Below are 26,530 nucleotides of genomic sequence, written 5' to 3'. Positions count from 1 at the left end.
GCGCGCACACACAAACACACACAGACAATGCACACAACAGTAGTACATCAGAAGCCAAAAGAACTAAAAAAAACTTACTGTTGACCTCCTGAGTCTCATACCAAGCGTGACACAATTACAGTGCCAGGACTCAGACTCCAATCCAATCAGGAGTCAAGGAAGGCACATTTTAAACAGAAAAAAGGTCAACAAAAGAAAAGCAAAGCAAAAACAAAAAGGGGAAAAAACAAGATAAAGTCATAATAGAGATGCAGGCACAAATATACCTGCTTCAAACCACAACCCAAATAGTTTACAAAAAGTAAGCAAATTCCCATGAAGTAAGTACAGGTAAAAAAAAGTTTCAGAAGTCAAAACACGAAATTCTAAGCCAACCCTGGGGGAATAGCTGTAAAACATACTAACAAAGACGTTATTTCAATAATCAACTAAATATTTTAGCACAATGAACAATACATCTTTTGTTTGTAAGCACAAATCATCAAATTTTTATTCTTGGTATGATCCAAAATAACAAAATATCATCTAACACCTACAATGTGTCACAGCAGCAAAAAGTGTAAAAGTATCCTACCATTAGAAAAAACTATCCAAATTTTATTTATTTTAAAAAGGGTAAATTCCTTCCAACTACTGTAAGCTCTGACCCACTTAAATTTCTGATATCCATTACTTGATCATGACCCAAAATGTACTCAAATGTGCTACAACTAGAGTCACAGCTAGAAAAGATAGTTACTAGCAATGTGTTCCATGATGCTACCAGCAGCAAATCAGAGGAAACTGAGCTTTAAAGTGCCACAGTATAATAAATTGCAACATACAATTTATCATTGTGTTACTGTACAGCAATTAGAGTCATTCGGGGTTCTGTCAGAAAAAACAGTCAATTAATGAGTGACTGAATTGACAGTCTGGGCAAGATCTGGTTATGATCTCAACTCCACTTGTTTGTCTTCTCCTCCCCTCACCCCCCATAACCCTCGACTCAAGAATTTATCCAACTCTATCCCGAATAAATTCAATGACTGAGTCTCCATAGTTTTCTGTAGAAGACTTTGAAAGCTTTTCAAACATACTGGAATCAAGCAGTGAGTGGGAGGGAGGAACTTTTAAAAAACATCTTTAAAAAGCCATCACCAAGGGAAAAAAAGGTGCTCAGGAAAGTTGTAGGCCAAAGACTTCACAAGTCTTAAGGACCTTGCTGCCAGCACCCTAGAGCTTCAAACACAATGGTTACAGAGATAGTGGTTGCATTAGTTAGAATCTTCAAAATTCCTTGGATTTTGGATAGGTCCAATGGAAAATAATTAATGTAAACTTTTACTCAAGGCAGACACTAAACTAAAACATGTAGATGACGCCATCTGCCATGGACGACGTAAGTCAACTGATTCCCAAAACTGCCTTATCAAAATCTAGAAAGTGCATGATCTCTCAAACTGTCCTGTCAAAGTGTCCATGCATGTTATTCAGGCAGAATTAACGATTACACACGGGGATTTATCTTACTAGCAACTCACCGATGTTTCATATTCATGCAATAACCAATGAAATGAAATACAGCTTGAAAGGAAATAGATTATCTTTGAGATCAAGCTCTGATTAAAAATAGCTTCAATATTATAGAAACATTTAACAATGAAAAAACTTTTAGTGCTTCTGTATAATTACTTTTTTCACTACGTCTAAATAAGTACCTTGCTGAAGTCCACTGTGCTGTTTTCTCTACTTGCACTATTACCCATTGTTTTTTCAATGCTCTTCGTCTCCAAGATACCTGGTGCAGATTGGGGAGATGCTAGAAGTCCTGTTATATTAAGATATATGAAGAACAACATTTAGCAAAGTTTACATTAAATATACATACATATATCTGAACTTGTCACAAACCAAACCATGTTAGAAATGTGTTGCAGCAATCTGTAGAATGTGTTGGTTAAAAAGTGATTAATGGCAGTATAAAGCAATTCACTTTAGTGAATCAAAGATAGTTTGGTGCTTGTCACAAATGTGTTGTATTATCTCAATATATAAGCCATTCCAGTTCTTTTCTCCCTATTGTGCGCCATTCATTAATATAATTTTTTTTACAAGAGTTAACAATAAGCTGAGATTTTACAAGAGTTAACAATAAGCTGAGATATAAGGCTGTATATAGAACAAAATCAGGTTTCAAACTGAAGTACAAAAAGAGTTCATTGCTTATTTGTACATTTGCAGGAGAAATACATGAGAAACGAAAGTCAGGAAATGACAGAATATTCTACTCGCATATCGACATGAGCTTCAACAGCAACCTATCCACCCATCAGTTTTCAAACCAGGTGAACATACCACCCTTTGGAGACTGGATCACCTTCAGACACCTCAATTTAAAAGAATTTTAGGCACTGCCAATGGATGTTACATACAATTGGAAGCTGTTGCCTAGTATTTACAGACATATTTAAAGAATTATGACAAAATTGAGATTTGGTCTACTGTAATAAAATAACTGATTATTACTGCCTTTTCAAATAATTAAGTGCTTACCTATTCCCTTACTGTAAGATCTCCAGGCCAGCTGGCTCATATCATCTACTATGAGAAAACTATACTGTAGGTCAACATACAAAATCAAGAACTAATAGTGCTGTGGAAAAGAAGGTAATGCAATAGTCATTAGAGATTGTATGAACCAAAATGGACAAAGGTAACCTGAAGGATGAGTTCATAGAATGCATTTGGGAGAATTTAAGACTGTTCTGGAACCAACTCATGATTTAGTTAAGTCAGGCTCTGCAAGGTCTACAGAGACAGGGTTATACAGTGACCTCCTGAAGCATCCTCTTAGTACATGATAACATGAGAGCATTTCACATTCATTTCGAGAGTGAGAAATTTGGTTTTAAAACTAGTATCTTAGAACTTAAAATATAGGCAATTACAAGGGTCTATAAAAGCAAGTTACTGCAGAGATGATAGACACATTTGTGATATTCTTCCAAAATTCCATGGATTATAGAAAAATCCTACCAGATTTGAAAGCTACAAATGTAACACCTCTGTCAAGAGAAGATGAGAGTTCGGAAGCAGCAAATGATAAACAAATACAGATGACTGTTAGAAATGACTGGAAAAATGCTAGAAGCCAATAAAGAAGGTAGTAACAGGATATTAAAAAAAAAAGAGAGTCTGGTACAGTCAGAAAAGGAAAACTTGTTTAATAAATCTATTAGGGCTTTTTCAGGGTGCAAGCAGATTAGCTAAAGAAAAGGGAAAATTAGAAGATGCAGATTATCTGGATTTTCAAAAGCCATTTGACAAGGTGCCACACAAGAAACTGTACAAGATTTCATGTTTTGGAAATATATATTAGCATGGATAAGGAACTGGCTAACAGGAGATAGAATAGGGTTTAAAAAAGGTCAGATTGGTACATGATGACAAGGGGAGTGTTGCAAGAACCTCAACAATTTATACTCTACATCAGTAACCTGGAAGGTATCAGTTGTGTTGCAGTCCAATTTGCTGATGACACAAAGATAGGTAGGGATGCAAATTGTAAAATTAAAGATATAGTAAGAATCTGAATGATTATTGATAAGTCATGTGAGTCAGCAGGAATGAGTTTGTCCATTTTAGCAAGAATTCAAAAGCAGTTTTATTTAAACAGCGAATACCACAGAATGCTACAGCAGAGAGGGATCTGAATATCCTTTCATATGAAACGCAAGAAAGCCTGCACATACAGAACATAATTAAGCAGAGAAATTGAATGTTCCCCCTTTATTGCAAGGAGGATGAAGTAACAAAGTCTTCTGGCAGCCACACAAAGCATTGTGAAATCACGTGTAGAGTACTGCTTACAATTTTGTTTCCATATGGGAAATTATTTGTGTTAGAAGTCGTTCATAGAACAGTCACTAGGTTGATTCTGGAGAAGAATTTTAAAGATGTTTTCTAATGACTAAAAGTCAAACAGTTAAGCCTTTTCTTCTGATATAAATATATTGGATGGTAAGGGGTTTTAACTGAGCAGATGCCGAGAAGATATTTCCCCAGCAAACCAGCCATCATCTTACTGAGCAGTGAAGCAGGCTCAAAAAGGGCCAAATAGGCTACAGGCAATCAGTCCTCCTAAACAGAAATAGATGACATCGTTTTACACATGAACATTGGATAAGTCAGTCATTTGACTTTCTTTATTTTGGTACAGGTTACTTCAGAACGAAGCTGCCACAGAGCTGTCTCAACTCCAAATAAATGCAGCACAGTCCCATATAATCAATCAACAGGATAAGTTTCCAATTCACCCTACCATTAGAACATTGCTCAATATTGCAAATTTTAGCCTTTAGTTAAGAAGTATTATAAAACTGAAACCAAATTTAAGCGTGTCAGTGTGCAAGTAAAGTGATGTGATGAAAAATCAACGTGAGAAGCAGGACTTGAAATTTTCTGTGAACAAGGTAATGACAAATTTCTTTGCTGTCGGATTATCCAACTATTGATAACTAAGCAATATCATATTTCCAGTCATGCACTGCCACACACATTGAAGTCAACAACAATTTTTAGCTACTAACTAAAAACTCCTACAGTACCTAATTAATGCTATGTGACCAATAAACTAAAGAATTTTCATTAAAAAGTGAGGACCTCTTTAATTAAACAAAGTTCACGTCACCAGTTACTTGGCCCATTCATTCTTCTGGTGTTAGAGAATCATTTACAGCTTGGAGCTGCTTTATTAGACAGCTTAAAAATACCAATTGTTCAAAGGGCTATTTCTTGTGCAGTCTGACTTATTTACATCTCTACTGATATAATGATACCATGCAATAATTTGTGCAAAACTGCAATAACTGAATCACAAATAAGCTTCAACAATTTAAATAAATGCTTAATAAATCAAACTGAAATATTTGTGAATATACTCATCTATTGTCATCACTGCTATTTAAAAATAATAAAAAAGAAATGGCAGCAGGAGAGGTTTCTCCACATGGATGAAAGCTGGTAGGCAGTGGGGCTAAAAAGGAAGGTGGAACCAAGAGCACCAATACAGTGACCACTGTCAAGTGTAGAGAGCATGCTTGAGACTTCAAAAAGAGTGCCAAACTTGAACTTAACCACATAAGCAAAAGCTAGGATGGAGAACTAAATATTTCACCAAAGTAGTAGGTTTTACGGGAAATCATAAGAGACGATCAGGGAATTCCAGGGTTTCAAACCTAGGCAGCAGACAGTTCAACTTTCAATGGTGCAGCCAATAAAATAGGAGGAGATGCGGGATGTGCAAGCGGCCAGAATTGGAAACAGCAGATACTCAAGAGTTTTGGGGCTGCAGGAGGTTATAGGAGGTAGTGATGGATGAGGATTTGAATACAGGGCTGAGTTTTTTTTTAAAAGAATTGAGCTAATGCTTACCCAGGAGCCGGATAGGGCTTAGTGCAAAACGGGACAAACAGAATTATGGATGCCCTCAAATTTATGGAAGCTGCAAAAATTGGGTGGCTCACCAATTTGGTGCATGAGATCATTCAAATCCAGGAGGCAAAAAAAAAGAGAGAGACAGGGCAAAGATCTGAGAGACAGATGAACTGAGGCAAGCAAGGGAGTCAGCTGACATCACAGATCGAATAGGACAACTGGGATAGTCTAAGGAATGTTTTTGAAAGCTTATCTTGAGATCAAACATAATAGAGGTGATAAAATAGAATAGACAATGGAACCTGACACTGTTTTCAGACAATATAGTCAAGGGATAGCATATAGGTAAGAAATTTCATGAGACCAAGGTTAGATTCTTTGGCAATATAACTGTTTAGCAGATTGAAACAAATGACTTTCAGGCTACAACTGGATAGATAAGAACGGAAACATACGCGTACAGATCCACCGAGCTGAATGACAGAGGATAAATAAGATGGCTTAACTATCAAAAGCTGCAGACAGATTGAGAGGCAGCATGCAATAGACAGTTCAGTAACTCCACAACCATAGATCAAATCTAAGCTCTACAGTCCTGCCACATTTAATTGTGAATAGTGCTAAACAATTAAAGTAACTAACTGAAGGAGAAGGTTCCACAGATATCCCCACCCTCAAGACGGGAAAGCCAAGCACCTCAACACAAAAAAAGAGGCTGCAGCATTTGCAAACACCTTCAACCAGAAGTGACAAGTGGATGACTTATCTTGGCGCAATCCTAAGTCCCCAGGATGACTGATGTCTTTAGCCAATTAAATTTGCTTCTTGTGATAACAAAATGACTGAAGGAAACAGATATTGAAAAGATCACAGGTCTTGCCAATAATCTTACAACTGTATTGAAAATTTCAGCTCCAAAGCTACGATCTTACTTCCTCATTTCCCAAAGTGCATCACAATTTACAAGGTACAAATCAGGAATGTGATGGAAAGCTATACAGTGCCATAATCTGCAGGACTATGGGCTAAATGTCAGGGAGATTGACATTGAGCTATAAATGCTTCATTTCTTCGTAACCAGACCAATTGGGCCAAGTGACCTATTTCTTTGACTTAAACGTTTTACAATTCTACATTCCCGACTTGCCCGTATGGGCACAGCTCCGACCATATTTAAGTAGTTCAATACTATCCAGAACAAAACAGCAGATCATATAAATGCTATCCACCACCTTCATCATTCACTCCCTTCACCAAGTGGCCTTGGCCTACACTACCAAAGTGCACTACAGCAACTTACCAGGCTCCTTCAGCAGCATCTTCCAAGCTCATGACCCATACCACCTACACAGAGTACAGATATACACGAACAGCAAATACTGAAAATGTCCACCCAAGCCATAGATCACCATGATGTGGAACTATATCACTGTTCCTTCATTGTTGCTGGGTCAAAGTCCTGGAACTCTGGTCCAAAAAGGTGCAATAAATACCAGCCTAATCTTCAACAGCCAGATCTCATGGTAAATGTACTTTTTAAGACAAAAAGGTCAAAGAAGAATCTATTACCACAGTCAAGTTATAGAGATTTCCATTTGTAACTCAAAGCAAAGCAGTTATTTCAATGTAATGGCAGGAGTGGGAACCTAGCTGGAAAAACTCATGATATTCTGTGAAACATAGACACAAGTTTGGAAAGAAACAAGTTCAGTAACTGGAAGATAGGTTAAAGAAGGGACAGTAATTTGTAGGGAAAGTTTTTTATAAATAAGGAAACGTGAAATAAAAGGTAGATTTGAAGAGAAGGCCAGTACCTAAAGACATAATGGTTAACAAGCAGAATGGAAGGAAGAGAGAGAAGAGGGAGAAGCACAGAGGAATTCAGAAACAAAAAGGCACAGCAAGCAATAAAGGTCCTTCATTACAGAAACATTATTCCAACTTGCACATACACACCTCACAAACTAACTTGGACACACTTGTAAATAAGTGCAACATCATAAATTAGGCAGATTATCAGTCTCTTCAGCTACTTGGACAAAAGTATTCAACCTCTACACAGGTGTTTAATCTGGCAAAACATCACTTTTTTGGTAATTGTTTTTATCCAAAGTAATGATGAGATATACCAAAAAATAAAATTTGCACATTGCCCATATCTCAGCTTAATAAAACACTGCATGCAAACACTTTATTCCACTGTTAGATTAAACTTGTAAATCTTAATTCGAGTAATTAATGGCATATTACATCTACAGGATTCAGTTGCCATTTGTAAAATGGTGCACTTGCTGCATGCAAAAGGCATGGAAGTGACACTTGAGTACTAATGAAAACATGTGCAAAAGTATTTTCAACTTATTTCACTGTGGAATCAGTTGACTGCAATAAACTGCTTTCAGACCATTCTTAATGCATGCTATGTGGCATAGCTATACTCCACTACTAGTGCTCCACATGCACAAAATTATCACAACCATGTGATATTTGCCTGCTTTATGTTCATCATATTCTTCATGTGCTTTCACCTGTCCTTCTTGCACTTCAAATTCTTCATCAGGGGGATGAACTATTACATCAGGAATATCCTCACTGGCACAAGACACCAGCAACTGGCTTTGACCCTGATAGCGATGCTCCAGTTTTGGAGTGGAGGGTGGTGTGTTTTGAGGGGTGGGAACAGGACTTGCACACCTTGAACCTGCTAATGATCCACCTTTGGAACCAGGCATAAAGGAGCCAAATGGAACAGAAAAACGAGAACTTCCTCTTAACGAAAGGCTTGAAGCAGAGAGGCCAGCACGGAGTGAAAGGCGGGAGGCAGAAAGGCCTTCCCCTATCATCAAAATGAAAAAAAAACAAAATAAAATACAAACTAGGATTTAAGAAGCCACAAGAGTTCCATGCAAACAAAAAGTAAATCAGTTAAAGCACAAGTTGCTTTTGACTAGTTGGATCATGCTTTGAAAATATGAAAGCACAACTGAGTAAGTGAGCAATAAAAACAATTGCAAAGTGATCAAAAGCAAATTAGATGAAATAATAGCTGGTCTTTTCAAAAGGTGACAAAGCACTAAAAGGCATGAATATTGAGCGTATCTGTATATTGCCATTTCATTAGCAATTAAAAGTTAGTTTACATTTTCTACAAATTATAATTTAAATTTTGTACACCTTGCCACTTTTCATTGAACATTTGTCTATAATACCTTTCACATTAGATAGTACTTCAGGGATTAGTAGTACTTCAATTGTTAGAACATTATCTGCAATAATCAGTAATGCAATCTGGTTGCTTCAATTATGATTGTTGCAGGTTTGCTTTTTTCAGGTTTTCAAAGTCCAATGCATTATACACTTTGGCAGAAATGCTTATCCTTCTGGATATTGGTGTTAATTTTTCCTCCTTCATACCTTTTCCCAGGCCTTTGATTCCCCTCATCTTCCAATTTAATCTTGTCAATAGCCTCTTGCTTCCAATTTGAGTTTACTAGTCTCTCCAATCTGGTTACTTTTGTTCCCTCAGGAGCTGTCAAACCTTTCTCACCCTGCTGTCCATTAGGCCCATCCTGCTCTGGCCTACTTACAGGATGATGCTACCACTCTAGCAGTACATTTGACTGATTTTCAAACACAAAATTTAATTGCATCATCTCATCCAATCAACTGTTTCACCTTTTACTTGAGAATTGCTGTTTAGAGCTGTCGTAATTACCCTGTGACTTTTCATTCTACTTAATCTAAATAAAAGGAATACAATCTTAAATACTCTGCACACAATAACACTCATTCAAAAACAAAATACCATTTAAAATGGGCATATAGAAACTGTAAATAAGTAGTTGTTTTAAAATTGGTTTTTGATATCTCTTACACAATTTAAAGAAAGTCAGCATCACCATTATCATACAAGCAGTTATTCAATCTTTCCAAGTAATTTCAAATTTAAAAGACTTGTCATAACAAATTAGATGACCTTTCAGAGGACTACTCGGCATTAAAACAAGTATCATACAAATAAAAGCAGTGAAAAGCAAATCACATTTACTTCTCAGCAATATTGATCAAGGACAATTCACTAGTTACTTCCTCTGAAATAATTTTCCTAAGCACCTTCCATTCTCAGATTAAAAAAAGGTACGTAGAGACAAAGGAAAAAAAAGTCTGTCTACTGTTATTCTGTGAATTTGAAGTTATTTTGGCATTCAATTCTGCATAGGTAAGCAGTTGTTAGCAGCAGAGATGCAATCTGCACAAATTAAGAGAAACACATGAATTGTTCACAGACTTCATTGCATTACTGAATAAACAGATTGTGTAGGAAATCTGAAAAAAAATGATAAATAGGTTCAAGCAGCACGATCAAGTATTAGACTTTCCAAAATCCAAAGTAATATTTGCAAAACATAAATACAAGCAACATATTTTGTCAAGCTTCATTGATGACCAACTAGCAAAATAATATGGCCAACGAACAAAAGATATTTAGACACCTTGTTCACACAGTAATACCAGAACAGCAGACACGCATGCTTGCCTGCCACAGAAGGAATTCTGTCTACATGACAATAAAAAAGTGGAAACAAAAGGACTATTCAATACACAACAAAACCCAGCCAAAAGCAGTCTCTATGATCAAAAGTTTGCAAATACCAGTTTTCATTCTGGTGCCATTATTCTGGCAACATTAAGAAATTGGAGACTACAAAACATCTCACCATTTCGCTCAAGCAAGTGAGGATCAGAATGTTTCTTGCCTATATCTGCAAAGGAGCGGACGATAGGTATTCGATTGCTCAGTTTCTTTTCGCTCTGGTGATGATGTTTTTTCAGTAGAGCTTCCTTCACTTTGTCCCGCATGTTCTTATCCAGCTGATCAGATGCTATCATGTTGTCCAGTACCATATCTGCAATACAAATTAAAAAGCAAGCAAGAAGGAGAGAAGAAAGCAAGTGAGCAGTTAAAGGAAAAATATGCAAACAAAAATTGTAACAATAAAGAAAATGGGTGCCAAGTGCCTCAGATATAACAATGAAACCAACAGAAACAACTGAAGAAAAACACAAGAGAGCAAATTCAACTTTTAACTGGAATTACTAAGCTAAAAGCCACGAAAAGAAAATTCTCCCCAAATATTTCAGATAAGAGGAAAAGAAAAACAGCAACTTAAAATTTACCATGCTTCTAATTTCTCATCCTTTTGAGCACATCTGTACACCCTACAGTTGTTCACATCCTTGTATGGCGTGATCGAGGAATGAATATAAACAAAGTGTAAAAAAAAACCTGCTCAAGATAACTGAATTTCTGAACATCATAACAGTAATCGGAAATTTCCAAATTGACAAGAACAGTAGCAATTTATTCAATCCTCTAATTTGTATTAATAAAATGGCATTGACACTCCTATATTTGAACAGCTTTCAAGCCTAGAGGTCTTACTTGGCTGCAGTGGTATGTTCAATTCAAAATGTGCTGAACAAAATAACAAGGCTACATTTTTTTATAAATGTGAGCATGAAAAGTAAGTGTCAGGTTTAACAGTTTCATTCTAACAAATTATGTTAATTGTGTACTATTTAAAAAAAAATCAACCAGTAAAAATGTAAGCAAAGCATCAGTGATTACGTACACACCTGCTATCTCCTCTGTGCTGCTAGCTCTCATATCCAACATGACAGTCCCATTTAGGATACAGCTTCTCAACTCAAACAGGCTGTGTAAAGACAGGGTAGCCACGTAGGGTTTACTCCATCGTTCCCCACCATCTTCCACATCTTCCTCAAACTTCAACCATCTGAGATGAGAAACAGATTGCGTTTAGAAATGCATTTATATTTGAAGGAAGGGGACTGGCTAGCTCAGTTGGCAAGACAGCTAGTTTGGGATGCAGAGTGATGCCAATAGAGCAAATTCAATTCCTGTGCTGATATGATGAACTCTCCTTATTAATCTCATAGTATCAGGGGCAACACAGGAGAATATACCCTCAATTCTCTACAGTGGAGAGTTCAAGTCTCAAAAGTTGTGTTGTCTGCCTAGTGCTGGTGTCAAAGACGAGCATAGAGTTAAAGAAGAAGAAAGGTTTACTTATCATGGTCAATGGTTTTATCATTAATAGATAGGAATTCATTAAAAAGAATTTTTTAGTAAGTTATTCTGCCCAATCTGTATGAATAGATACATCCTAAGGAAGTTGAGATCTCAACTGAAAGAAAAAAAGTGTGTAAAGTATTATGACAGTTAGTAACAAGATCTTTTCTCAAAAAAGGCCAGCCAAGGAAGGCTGAAAAATGAAAGAAGTTGGAGCATGTGAGAAAACGAGCAAGAAATGTAATAGGCAGAAGACAGTACTCAAACACCTGGTCTTTTAGAGGATGGTGAATTAATAATTGAAAAGAGTGAAATGTCAGAGACTTTGAACAAGTTTTGTCTTCACAGTAAAAGAACCAAAACAAAAATTAAAGTAGATAGGTAAACCAGTTAGTTAGAGAAGGGAGAAAGGAACTGAAACTAACAGAACAAAAAGCTATCAAGTCCTCTGCACCTGCTGGGCTGCATCAAGGAATGCTACAGAGATAGTGTATTGCTGGAGGTCTACCAAAGTTCCCTATATGTTGTAATAGTCCCAATGGATTCCAACACCTTTATGAAAGGAGGGAGAATAAAAGCTGGAAACTGAAGACAAGTTAGTTTAATTTCTGTCACTGAGAAAATGCTACACAATCTATGGTTAATAGTAAGTAAATACAAAATATTTAGAAAATCATAATTCAAACTGAGTCAATATGAATTTATGAAAAGCAAAGAATGTTTAACTAATTTATTACAGCTTGTCCTACAAAACAGGCCTAGTCATTCTCCCCACAGGTGGCAGATCATGTACAAAAATAGGTCACCTACTTTGCAGCAAGAATAGACATGCAGCTTATCTTTTAACAGGGACAGACTGCAGAATACTGCAGTATTGAGAGATCTGGGTATCCTCGTAAAGCAATCACAACAATGATAGTGCAGCAAGTAAATAAGGTGGCAATTCAATATAGGCTTTTACAGTGAAGGTACAGGCATAAAAAGTGGTACATTTTGCTACAATTGTACTCAGTACTTGAAGAACACACCTGAGCAATACTTCCTCTATTCAGTTGATGTTCTACGCAGACCTCAGCAGTGTGCATGGCTGTAGCTTCCAAAGCTGGAATTCAATGCTTGGAATAGCATCAGCAAAACCACCGAGTGGCTGCACAGCCATTCAGCTTACAGTGAACATTGACCTGCAGTACTGTAGAGTGTTTTGGTCTCCTTCTGGAGACAAGGACATACTTGCATTGGAGGCAGTTCAGGGAAAGCTCAGCAGGACAATTTAAGATGAGCAGGGTTGCCTTATGAGCAAAGATTAAACAGTTTGGTCAATATTCATACTCAAAAATGAGCATCAACTTTATTGAAAACTACAAGATTGAGGTTTAAGAGGATTGATTTTCAGTCCTAGGAGAATCTATATTGAGGTGGTACAGTTTAAAAATAAGCATCTCCCAGTTAAGACTGAGATGAGGAGAAATTCTTTCACTCAGCTCATTTAACTTGTGGAATTCTCTTCCTCAGAAAGCAGTGTTAGCTGGGTTATGGAATATATTCAAAGCTGGCTTTTGATTGACAAATAAGTAAAAAGCATTATGGGAAGGGCAGACTGGAAAGTGCAGTTGAAATAGAGTGGCAGAGTATGCTCACTAAGCCAAATGGCTCATTTCTGCTCTTATTTCTTATATTTCCTATTTCTAAATTGTACGAAGCACAATGTACAGGAAACCAGGACGGAATAAACAACAATGATCTGATTAGGAATATTCAGTATGGGCTTTTGAAAGGGGGGGGGGGGGGGGGAGAAAAAAAAGAGAGAGTGTATTTGACATGTTTGGAGTTGTGTTTGGGAAGTCGTTACTGACAAAATTGATGAGGACTGCAAATGGAGTTAATATACTTATTTTTAGAAGGCTTTTGCTAAAGCCTGGTTAGTAAGGCTAAAACGAATGGTAAAGGAAGCAAATGTGCTGGCTGAGATTAATGATTGTTTCCCATACCCACAGCAAGAATAAATGGGTCATTCTCACTTTGCAGGTGGTGACAAGTGAATAACTGCAAGATTAGTGGTTGGGCCCCAGCATTCACAATATAGATCAATGATTTGGAGATGGCATGCCAAATGTAATATTTCTAAATTTGCACATAGTACAAAGTTAAGTGGGAATATATGTTGCAAGGATTTGAACAGGTTTAGTGAACAGGCAAGAACATGGTAAATGGAATATAATGCAGAAAAGTGGTGTAGAAATAGTGAGATTATCCATTTTGGTAGGAGAAACAAATATGCAGGGTATTTCTTAAATTGTAAAGAAAGGTAAGAAAGTACAGATGATAGATGATAGATCATAGAATCCTTGCAGTGTGGAAATAAGGTCTTCAGCTCAACAACCCCAACCCAGTGCATCCCACCCAGACCCATTCTCCTATAAGCCACCTAATCTACATATATCTGAACACAATGGGCAATTTAACACAGCCAATCCATCTAGCCTGCACATCTTAAGACTATGGGAGGAAACCGGAGCATCAGGAGGAAAGTCATACAGACATGGGGAGAACACATGCAAACTCCACAGAGACAGTCACCCAAGGATGGAATTGAACCTGAGTTCCTGGCACTGTGAGGCAGTAGTGCTAACCACTGAGCCATCAATGTGCAAAGGGTGTTTTTTGGCAATAAGTCACTGAAAGCTTGCTGCATCTGCGTATTAGCTATGAAGGAAGCCAATGGAATGTTTCCCTTTTATTGCATGTGGCATGGAGTACAGCAGCAGTGGAGTCTTGCTTTAATTATATAAGAGCTAAGGGTGGGGAGTGGTTAGATCACATCAGCACTAGTTTGGTCTTCTCATCTCAAAACATATCACTGTCCTAGAGGGGAGTGCCACAAAAGTTCACCAGACTTATTCCCAGGATAACACGACTGTCCTATGAGGATGGACTAAGCAAACTGTGCACTGGTATTTCAAAGAATGAGAGCTGATCACATCAAAACCTACAAAACACTGTCAGGTAAACAGGGCATTTGATGGTTTTGGATTCTCAACCAAGGATAAAGGGTACAATTTTAAAAAAGGATGGGGCCACTCAAGTCTGAGATGAGCAGACTTTATTTTTAATACTCAGGGAGTTTGTGAATGCTTGGAATTCTTTACCACTAAAAGCTGTGCAAGCTTAGTCTTTGACTATGTTTAAGACAGAGACTGATATAGATTCCTCAATACCAGGTGACATTCAGGATTTGGGGATGCGCTGAGTGAAGGGCATGGAAGCATTTGATCAGACATGATTGTATTGCACAGTGGGCAGACTCTAGAAGGCCGAATGGCCTACTCCTGATCCTACGTTCCCAAGTACAAATGATACACAACCTTTAAAGCTGCAAACAAGATTGCTGCTTGTACAAGCAGCAACAGCAATGGAACATTACTTTTGTTATAGTAACAATGTATTCAGCTGTAAGACACCAAATCGCATTGTATTGTGGCGATGCTAACCCCTCAGAAATTCAGTTAGCTGCATGGCAGTAATTTTGTATTGTTTTCTTCATCATAAGTGGTTTGAAAAAGGCATCCCTGAACTAAATACAGATATGTAATTAGGAATGTGTGATACTCATTGTCATCTAGACAGGCTGGTTTGTGGCAATCAAAGCATGTTGAGCTTGGTTATATCAATTACGCAATTTTGTACAACCAGTAAAAAAAGTTTACCTGGTGCAAGTGAAGGGACAGAAGATGCTCATCAAAATACATCACAAGATCATAAATAACAAAGATATAATGGCATAAACTGGACTGTATGTGAATAGCTGTACTTTATAAAGAAACTGGACTTCCAACATTACCAAAGTAACTGCAGTTCCAAATTATTTCATTATCTATAAAGTGCTTTGAAGAATCGAGCAATTAGCAACTAAGTACTGAAAACTGAATTTAGGTACTCTCCTTTCATCCTGGCTGTAGAAAAAGATAAAACCTAAAAACTTCCTTAGAGTGTCACTGAATATCAATAGTTAAATATGCAATATGTCTTTTCTTAAAAAAACCCATAAAGAATTGCAAATGCTTTAAATCAGGAAAAAAACCAAACAGAAATTATTGGAAAAACTCAAAGTCTGGCAGAATCTGTGAAGAGAAATCAGTTAACGTTTCAGGTCACTAGACAGATTCTTTTCACAGATGCTGTCAGGCCTGCTGAGCTTTTTCAGCAATTTCTGGTTTTTTCATTTTTAAACAGTTCAGGTTTCACAACTGCAAGAGACCAAAGCACAAATGACGTACTTGTGGTGGACAAAAAAAAAGGACTTTCTTTGCTAATCATGACATAGCTTAGGACATATAGCATCACCCTCAAAAGTGGGATTTTATATTCTCAAATCACTAGAAGAACCCATTACATAAATGGAATTAAAAACAGAGAAAGTATGATGGACAGTGTGTAAACTGGGTTAAATCTCCAGTGGTGAACCACACAAGATTGCAAATCATTTGATTCCAATCAAAGAAAACAACTGAAGGAGGGAGAAAGAATCAGCGACAAGGGAAATGGTGACAGGAAATATAATGGGAGGCACAGCTATTGCTGGAAATGTTCTGGCTAATTGGATTTTAAAACCGTAGGGAAGAAGTCGTCCACCAAGCCAGGTAACCTAATAAATCTGTATGTGCCAGTTGGCAGGGAGTTCTTTTGTCGGTCTGTTCTGCAGTTCCTCCAAAATCAGAACACTTACTTTTTACTGTTCACTCGTGAAAAAAACAATTGTTAAGCAAGAATCTGTTAGCATAGTTGATGACAATGCATATTTTAGATTGCGACAAAAACAAAAAAGTTTAAAATCAGCAAAATTAATTTACACAAACAAAAACTGTTCAAGCTTCTCATGAAAATTAATTGGATAAAAGTAGACAAATTTCTAGAAACAAAAAGGAAAGCGTGAGATTTTTGGAAGCTTCTTTGCAGTTGCTCCAAATCACTGAGAACGTAGAACATAGACCAGTACAGCACAGTACAGGCCCTTCGGGCCATGATGTTGTGCCAACCTATAATCACTTGATTAATCTACCCTGCATACCCTACATTTAACTATCATCCACGTGCCTATCCAAGAGTCACTTAAGTGTCCCTGATGTATCTGACTGCGCTACCACTGCCAGCAATGCATTCCACACGCCCACCACTGAGAAGAACCTACCTCTGACATCTCCCCTATACATTCCTCCAATCAACTTAAAATTATGTTCCCTCATCATAGACATTTCCACCCTGGGAATAAATCTCTGGCTAGCCACTATCTATGCCTCTCATCATCTTGTACACCTCTATCAAGTCATCTCTCATCCTTCTACGCTCCAATGAGAAAAGCCCTAGCTCTCTCAACCTTTACTCAAAAAGTGCCCTCCATTCCAGGCAGCGTCCTGGTAAATCTCCTCTGCACCCTCTCTAAAGTTTCCACATCTTTCCGATAATTAGGTGACCAGAACTGAACATAATATTCCAAGCGTGATCTAACCAGAGTTTTATAGAGCTGCAGCATAACCTCAAAGTTCAAACTCAATTCCCCTGCCAATGAAAGCCTACGCACCATACGCCTTCTTTACAACCCTATCAACTTGGGTGACAAATTTGAGGGATCTATGGACATGGGCTGCAAGATCCCTCTGTTCCTCCAGTGCTGAGAATCCTGCTATTAACCCGGTATTCTGTATTCAAATTCGACCTTCCAAAATGAATCACTTCACTTTTCTGGGTTGAATTCCATCTGCCACTTCTTTGTCCAGCTCTGCATCCTGTCAATGTCCCGTTGTAACCTACAACAGCCCTCCCTGCTGTCCACAACTCCACCAACCTCTATGTCATCAAACTTATTAACCCAGCCTGCCACTTCCTCATCCAAGAGGTTGCAGAACAGATCCCTGCGGCACACCAGTGGTCACCAAGCTCCAGGCCGAATACTTACCAACTACTACCACCCTCTGTCTTCCATTGGACAGCCAATTCTGTATCCAGATAGCCAAATTTCCCTGAATCCTTCCTTTCAGAATGAGCCTACCATGTAGAACCTTATTAAATGCCTTACTAAATGCAGACACACCATATCCACTGCTCTACCTTCATCGATGTGTTTTGTCACATCCTCGAAGAATTCAATAAGACTTGGAGGCATGATCTGCTGCTCACAAAAGCCACAGCAATATAAATTTGTTCCAAAAAAGAAGAATACACCATCAGGGACCTAATAAATCAAAGTTCCCGAAGCAAAAATAAAAACAAGCTTGTCCAGCATCAGGACTAAGGTTATTCATAGAATCCCTCTAGTATGGAAGCAGGTCATTCAGCCCATCGAGTCCTCATCGCCCCTCAGAAGAGCATCCCAAGGCTCACCCCCTTACCCTATCCCTGCATTTCCCATGACTAATCCACCTAACCTGTACATTCCTGAATACTATGGACAATTTAGCATAGTCAATCCACCTTACCTTCACATTTGACCTACGGGAGAAAACTGGAGTACTCAGGAGACGACAAACGCAGACACAGGGAGAATGTACAAACTCCACAGGGAGTTGTCCAAGGATGACTTAATCCCAGATCCCTGGCGCTGTGCAGCAACAGTGCTAACCACTGAGGCACCGTGTTACCTTGAATTATTGGTTATATCTAATAGTTTTTGGTAACCAGCATCGAAATGAATATCCAGTGACAGGTAAAAGTCTTACTTACATATGCTATGCAATGTTACAAGAAATATTATTCTGTACATTAGGAAATATGCCCCCCACAATACAGTAGTATACATGAGTGTACACAAACACCCAGGGGAACCAGGAATTAAAATGCTCACACTTACCGGGCAGTTTCTTTCCACTCACAATCTTCTCCATCACGGAAGCAAAGCTCATCTAGTTCTGTAAAGAGATCATGTGGCATATGCTCCTCATCATCATCCTCTATCCCCAGGATAAACTGGACACGTTGAGATGGGGTATCTGCATTTTTTTTTTAAAAAGGAATAGACAAAAAAACAGGTTAAATTAGTTACTATATTCATTCAAATATGCTACTACTTTATTCTTAAATCAACTGAACTTGTGCATCAAAAAATTTAGAACATCTGGTTTATATTTTGCTCTATAAAAGAGCAAGTCAATATTTTTATAAAAACTGAAAAAGTCCCTTAAAAGTTGAACGATTCTACTCTATTAGAAACACAAATTATGAAATCAGAGTGTGTTTTAGTCTTCTGCAGATTACATGCAGTTTTTGCTATTCTCTCAAATCTACATTTAAAGCTTTAGTCTGTTTTCAGCTTTTTTTTATTGCTTTCTAACTGCACAGAGGCCAATATTCCATCACCAAGTCACCCTTCATTTACACATGCACAGTACACGGACTCTGGCTGATTAGCTCATAACCAGTCCCCAAAAAGTGAGGAAACTCAGACTCTTGTTTATATTTGTTAGCAGGACTCCTTGATTGGCTCAGTTTATCAGCCCAATCAGGGATCTCATACTCAATGAGAATCACCTGGCAAACAGCATTCCAATCACATTTCCTGTATCTAATCCTACCCACCAGACATAACTTCTGCCAACATTTTATTTTAGAAACCCCTCAATGACCGTGGTTGAGTTCGGCCAGTATCCAGTGGGATATTTACTCTTGTTCCCTGTAACATACCATCCTCTCCAGTGATCTGGTTTCCTCAGGTCCAGAAGGTTTAAATTCTGTGGTGATCCTTTTGGTTCCCCATCACCACCAGCTGTTTTAATTTTTCCAGAATTGGATCTTGACAGTCCACAGTCAGATACTGTGGGAAGCATGGTCTAGAAAGTTTAAAACAGAACAGATTCTTCCAGGAGAGGTACCACCAGTGGTATATCTGCTAGTGGTAGGCAATCCTGTAAAATGTTCTCCATTGTTCACTGGGAAAGGGTGCAGGCTGATGATACCCCAAATGCCAGTCTTGTATATTGGTACAAACCCTTATGATATTGATTGTGGCATACTTCTGGGAATTCTCACCTAACCACAACTGCATGTCTTCATGGCTCATGTCCAACTTCATGAAGGACAGCACTCCCACCACTTCCTTATTTACACGTGCACAGTACGCAGGCTCTGACCAGTTTGCTCAGAATAATACCTAGAGAGTGAGGAAACTGCAACACTTCTATTTATATTTGTCAGCCAGGGATCCCTGATTGGGGTCAATCAGGGATCTCATACTTGAAGATCCATCTAGCCAACCCTATCCCAATCACTATACTTTTGTAGGCATATTTCACTGTAGACAAGACAAAGATTTCCGTTATCAACAGGAAATAGTTGCTGTTGGCCAGAACTGAAAATCTTAAGACGTTTGTTGGTATCAATATATAATCATGCAAACATCAACTGAAAACAAGGATCTCTGCTAAAGGGTCATAATTTTTAAATGCAAAATCTACAGTTAAGCTCAATATGTTTGTTGCAGTGCACTCGTGGGGGATGTAAACACATGTGCTCATACATGCCAGCTAACTACAGCTAATCATCCAAAGGTTTAACAATTTTGGAAATTTTTATTTACATTTTACACTATATAGGAATGTCAGGACATGTCTGAAGTTAGTTTGTGCATTGTTAGTATCCCACAATTTGATGACAAAAAACACAAAACATCAAGCACGCTTGGACATACATTATCCCAGTCTTGGCAAATGTCCCCTCGCCATCAACCATTCAACTGTTTTCATCTGGCATGAACATGATCCTTGAATGGCTTTTTGTGGCACCTGTCCAAAGGCTAAACTAGAGAGATCATATTGTCAATTCAAAACTTCACTCCATTCCCATCCATCAAACAGTCCTGAAGGGAATTTGTTTTAGACACAGTTTCATGTTTCAAGATCAGAAGCTTAAATTTCATTCCTTTGGCCATAGAGGCTCATACCAAAGTGAACCTCAGCTTCTTAGATTCTGTGGTTTTCACACATTTCCACTCAACAGTTCAACTGCTGGGCATATAGAAATTAACAGGCATTTCATCCATGTTGTCACTAAGACACAAGTACTTCTGTTTTTGCTCGTCTAATGAAAAAAAAATTAGTAGCTCTGGCATCAGTCATCCAGTTGTCCCAGACAGATCTTGAGCTTCTGCCACAACACTAGGTATTTTCATTCCATGAAGTGTTTACATTAACTAGCTGTTGCTCTGAAATCTTTGCTGGAACCAGTTTGGTTAGGCCCCACTTAAGTGTGTACATATGCACTGTATTCCTGATGACAACACGTTCTGACAGTGAAGATTTATTTAAATATATACTTTGCATCATCAAACCAGTGATCAGTCCTTGTTCTCACAATCCATTATCCCTAGGCTTCTTTCTCAGGCCAGGTTTATTTGTAAATTAACAAAACGTTTTACTGCAGCAGGATTTTGAATATTGTCATTTTGACTGACTATCAAATTTCATTTCTTCTTAAATGGCTCCTCTCCAAGGATAAGTGTCTATTACAGTTTCAGACTGAACAAACTTTACAATAAGTGAAGTGATTTTAGGTTTAAACAAAACGTTAAAAAAGGTTAAAAACAGAAATCAAAAATCAAAGCAGGGAAAATGGAAATAAAACTAAAATCTACATTAACTAAATACAATATATATACACATAGCAATCTTACTGATATTTAACCATGAATAGAAACATGTACCTGATCCTTATCTTAGCCCACCCTAGATTTAGAGAGTGAATTATCAAACATCAGTAATATATGAGGATTACATTTCTGAAGAAACACGGCTGAAGGTGGAGTCAACAAACTGGAAGAAAGTTATTTTAAAGCTTATTGACTGAGATAACATCTACATTGTGCACAGTAAACATTCTTTAGGAAGTAAAGGAAAAGTGTAAATTACCATTATTTTCCTATTAAAAACATGAGTTGATGCAGTCTCTTCCTCCCAGTAGAATCATCACAACATGCACATTTTTACACAGATGCGAAATATTAAATTATGCAACTAGTCAATACATGAAAACAAGCAGATGCTTATAGGATGTGAAATCAAGAGGATTCATGAAATTTAAGACAAGCAGCATCTGGTCTGGCAGTTAAACAATGAAACTTCTGTCTGACTTCAACAGCATGAAGTGGATGGTTCTGACTGAACAAAATCAAACCAGAGTTAAAAAAAATTATTCAACTATAGATAATAAACAGTAAACCAAAAAACCAGGTTACTAGCCCAGTCGCAAAATTTTGAAGTGAATGGCATATAAAAACAGGGAGGTTTTGCTAACACTATACAAAATAGACAGACCACAGCTGGAATACTGTGAACAGTTTTGGGCTGCTTATCTAAAGGAACTATGTGATGGCATAGGCATAGGCGTCAGTCCAGACAAGGTTAATGAAGCTGAAACCAGGTTTGGAGATATTGTTCAAATGAGGAGAGATTGAGTAGATTGGGCCTGTACTTGTTGGAATATGGAAGAATCAAGAGAAACCTTATTGAAACATACAAAGGTTCTTAGGAGGACTTGTCCGGTTTTATGTGGATTCCCTTAATGGGAGAGCCTAGGGACAGAGGGCAGAATCTCAGAATAAGGGATTGTACATTTAAGGCAACAAAGGAGGAAGAATTTCTGTTGTAGGGCAGTGAATTTGTGGAATTCTTTACTGCAAAAGGACTGTAGAGACTGGGTCTTTAGATCTATTCAAGGATGAGACAGATTTTTCAATCAGTAAAGGGAAAGAGTGTTACAGGGAAAAGACAGGAAAGTTGTTTTGAAGATTATCAGACTAGCCAAAATCCCATTGAATAGCATACAGACTTGATGTTCTATTTCTGATCTTGCCTTATGATTGTACGAGGAGAGGTTGAGTAGGACAGGCCTGTACTCATTGGAGTTTAGAAGAAGAATTTATGTGCACATGCGTGTGCGTGCTTGTGTGTCAGAGAGCAGAAGGCCAAGGGAGAAAAGAGAGATGAAGGATTAAAAAGACCAGTAACAAAGAAGTTATATGGCAAGGAGCAAATCAGGAAGCCAAGTTAAGCAGAAAAAAAATGAAGGAAATAAGAAGTGGAATGCACAAGAAGAAGAAGGAGAAGCTGAAAAGAAAGAAATTAGCTTAAAGTGGGGGGAAAAATAACAGAACAATAAAATGAATTGTCCAAGAGGCTAAAAAGATAAAAGGCAGTGTAAAGAAGTGGCCAATACACAACAGTAAGCAAGTTTCCAATTTATCACTCAAGTCGAAATTTTTTTTTGGTCCGTTCATTCTTAGTCATACTATAATTAAACTAAGATTGGAGTTAAAATATCGGAAATATTGCTGGTACATAATTGATTCTCTATTTACATAATACCACTAATTTAGCATTAAGAACCGTCGTTACCAATTCTTACCATACAAGGGAGACTCTCTTCCATCATCTTTATCAGATTCCTTCTCTTTTCCCTTTTTTCTATGATGATGCTTATGACCACGATGCTTATGTCGCCTTCGGCTTTGTCTACCAAGAGGAACATGAACCCCTATGTACACTGCCCTATGACCTGGAAATAAAACAAAAAACATAATCACAAAGTTTCTTATTTAACATAGGAGCCAATGTTAATTTCTAAAAAGCAAGAACTTTAGAAGGACAAGAATAAAGTAGATTTCCTGTAGAACTACTGTCAGAAGAGCTTGCACATAAGAGGACTTCACAGTAAACTAACGTTCCCAATAAAAGTATTGAACAGTCTCTGCAGCAATGTCAAAAGATAGCAAAATTATGCAGTAAGCTACTTAATCTCTCATATGTTGCTCACTGTTACGACACTCACTATTTTATAACAGAACACTCGTGCCATGTAGACCCTTTTAACAAGGCCATTTAATGACAGAATTACTGAAGATACATAACATGATTTTTACTTTAACTGTATTTTACAGTACAGTCATGATGTTGTGGAGTATAATAAAAGATATGTTGAGTTTAAAGAATGCTTATTAAATCTCAAGATTCACACTAGAAGGCAAATTTGGTAAAAAAAAATTCCAAGCCACGTGGCACGCTATCAGAAGGATAATAAAAATCTAGACGACTGCAGATGCTAGAAACCTGAAGCAAAGGCAGAGAACGCTGGAGAAACTCAGCAGGTTTGGCAGCATCTGTGGAGAGAGAAACAAAGTTAAAATTTCAAGTCCGGTATGACTTCTTTATAGCTCTTCAATTCTAAAGAAAAAAAAGATTAGACTTAAAACATTACTTGAGTTTCTCCACATGTTGCCTGACCTGCTGAAGTGCTTGAACATTTGCTGTTTTGAATCTAAATTTTCACCACATGCCCACCTAAATGAACTTCACTGCAGGATCAGAAATTTTTTCAAAATGAAAAGACAGAGCTAAGATTCCCCAGTAAAGATGGAAACTCTGCTCCTGAACCTGTACAGTTATACAACTAAAAAAGAACCTTAAGCACTAAAGTTTTTGCATGATCAAAGAACGATTCTGGCTAAAAGTAGTTAAGGATGGAAGAGACTGGAGAGTGGAAATGGGGACCAAGGTACATGTTAAAATACTACTTGAGTCACATGGAAGCAAGCAGCACTAGTCTGCAGAGTTATAATTGCCCAACTCCCAGGAACTTTAACATAGGGCAAAGTTTAAAGACCCTATAAACAAAAAAAGAGAAGTGAACAACAACCATAAGCTATGATTAGTACACAAAATGAAAACAAAATACTGTGAATTCTGGAAATCAAAAAATGAAAATAGGAAGTTTCAGAGAAATTCAGCAGGTCTAAAAGCATCTGTGGAGAGAAAGACAAGAGTTAATGCTTTAAGTCCAATGAGGCTTTTTTGGCAGGGTCATAGTCGGTCTCAAAACATGAATTGTTTTTCTCTCCATAGATGCTGCCATGTGCGCTAAGTTTCTTCAGTGCTTTCTATTTTGACAGCAGTAAATGAGGGGGAAAAAGAAAGTCAGGAGAATTAGAAGTTTTCTGACTAATACCTGTTAATCTAAATTATCTGCTATGCACTACATGGTCTGTAGTGCCACCGACATATGGCTACAGCATCCTGAAATGCAGACATGTTCATCAAAATGTCACTGTTTCCCCCCAGGTTCCAGGAGAAAAATTAGCATTTTCAAATTATCCATTTTAAACAGCATTGATTAACCATAAATATTTTCTGTCATCCTAGATATGGTTACGTGCTACTCCCAACAATGGCAAAACTACAGGAGATAACTTCAGAAAGCAAACGAAATTCTAACACTCACACCACATAATATTGTAATGAATGAATAAGTTCAAGAGCTGTTGCGAAGTGCCAGTCAAAAATCAACTATACTGTTGAGATGAATTTTCATGAAATTGACATGACCAATACAAGAAACAGACTGGATGAAGCATCCTAAGTGATTTACAATATACAGCAAAATCAGAGAGCAGATCAACAGTAAGTATCTGGGCAGAGATTTAAACAAGGGTCATGACCCTGGCTCCTGAGCATTCATTGATTTCCTGGGTCCTACCGTAAAAAGACAAATAAAGGGCGTCAAGAGACATTAGTGAACCAGATAGGTCTTTGAAACAGTCAACAACAGTATAATGATCATTATTGGACTCTTAATTCCAGATTTTTGTTGAATTTAAATTCCATCTTGCGTGGTGGGATTTGAATCAGATCCTTAGAATGTTATCTGGATTAATAGCCTAATAATACACCACTAGGCAACTGCCTCCCCGTATATCTTTCTGTACAAGTTTTTGTCCTTGACCAAGTGTTGCAGACTGGCACATTCCAAGGTCCAGAACTACATGCTGAGGGTCAAACTAAAGCAGTGGCAGCTGCCCAACAGCACAATAGGGAAAGGTTGTCGCCTAGGGCCTTGCAGCTATAGCAAACCGAAGGGCCAGAAGCTACTATTGTACCCTTCAGGCTGTTTGCTTCACAAAGAATCTCAGAATGAAGCATGTCATAAACTTTATATCTATTACATTCACTGTAATTTCCAATGTGAAATATTTCACCCTTGGGCTTCCTACCGAATATGAAATGCAGTTTGTAAATATTAAGACAGTTAAAATCAAATGTGTGGAACATGTATTCTTGGGGCATGCTGAATTTGCTTGCAAATTGTAATAATCAAGACAAAATATTTTTGTAATATCTCTCTTGCAAATTTTATTAAAAAGTACACATTTAATATGTTTTAGAAATTGTGCTTGAGACAACTCAACACAATAGGAATAAAAAAAACACAAGTTTTCAAAATTCTTCACACTCAAACTGCAACAGGCAGCTGTCCTAAGAATTTAGTTTTTGACGTTACTAGTTTGTATGCTACATCCAAAATAACAGAATTCAAAACGGTATGGCAATACGAGGTGCTGAATGCAAAATAGCAGTGTACACTGTGAAACTCGAGTTATAACAGCTATGCTCCTGCACTAAAAAAATGACCCTTGCTTTCACAAAAACCCCAACCCCTTTCCAACACGCCATTCTCAAATCAGGAGTACCAGCAATTTTCGTGAGTCAAAATGGGTAAACATTTGGGAAACACTGCCACAGAGCATAATTTGCTACTTCTATTTTTATGGATTCACAATTCTGCCAGTTTCAGAAATGTACGTATAAAAGGAGGAGTAACGTAGATATCACCTGCCATTGACATGAAAGACCGAGACACCAAGTCACAAGATGACAACTATGAATCCATTATTTTCCCTCACCAAAAACAGTTACACAATTGTAGGAATAAGTATGCTTTTGAAAAAAGAAGTTGGGTGTGTGCACCTGCTGTATTTTAGATAAAAAGTAAACTTTAGTGCACAATAGCAACTTTAGTTGCAAAGGAAGTGACTAATCCCGAAAAGAACAATTTTGTGGTGTGCTAATCCTGAATTGACTGAAAATTGAGAAAGCAAAAAAAGAGCATGAAGGCAAAAAAGAAAAACTGCAACATTTCTGCTTAATATATTGCACATACTGTTGTAGATACGTTTTGTTGTTTGGCACTTCAGTTATTCAGATCAAC

The 26,530-nt window shown here is 37.6% G+C and overlaps 1 protein-coding gene across 10 annotated transcripts in view; it reads right to left on the bottom strand.

Annotated features, from left to right (window-relative positions):
• The window catches only part of LOC125462394 (sodium bicarbonate cotransporter 3-like), a 155,639-nt gene that overhangs the window by 73,435 nt on the left and 55,674 nt on the right, over positions 1–26,530 (bottom strand). For 2 of the 10 annotated variants that reach the window (XM_048552452.2, XM_048552459.2), the window contains exons 3-8: positions 22,898–23,047; positions 18,354–18,492; positions 11,056–11,216; positions 10,137–10,325; positions 1,701–1,810; positions 79–135 (exon numbers count right to left, since the gene is read on the bottom strand). In XM_048552452.2, coding sequence (XP_048408409.1) covers positions 79–135; positions 1,701–1,810; positions 10,137–10,325; positions 11,056–11,216; positions 18,354–18,492; positions 22,898–23,047 — 806 coding nt within the window. Of the gene's footprint in view, positions 1–78; positions 136–1,700; positions 1,811–7,909; positions 8,255–10,136; positions 10,326–11,055; positions 11,217–18,353; positions 18,493–22,897; positions 23,048–26,530 lie in introns of all 10 variants that reach the window. The other 8 variants (XM_048552437.2, XM_048552445.2, XM_048552469.2 and 5 more) reach the window with 5 other exon arrangements.

This window comes from Stegostoma tigrinum, chromosome 2 (assembly GCF_030684315.1).
Source record: "Stegostoma tigrinum isolate sSteTig4 chromosome 2, sSteTig4.hap1, whole genome shotgun sequence".
In the NCBI taxonomy this organism is placed as follows: domain Eukaryota; kingdom Metazoa; phylum Chordata; class Chondrichthyes; order Orectolobiformes; family Stegostomatidae; genus Stegostoma; species Stegostoma tigrinum.
The sequence above is the reverse complement of the archived record's forward strand: the minus strand, read 5'-3'. Positions and strand labels throughout refer to the sequence as shown.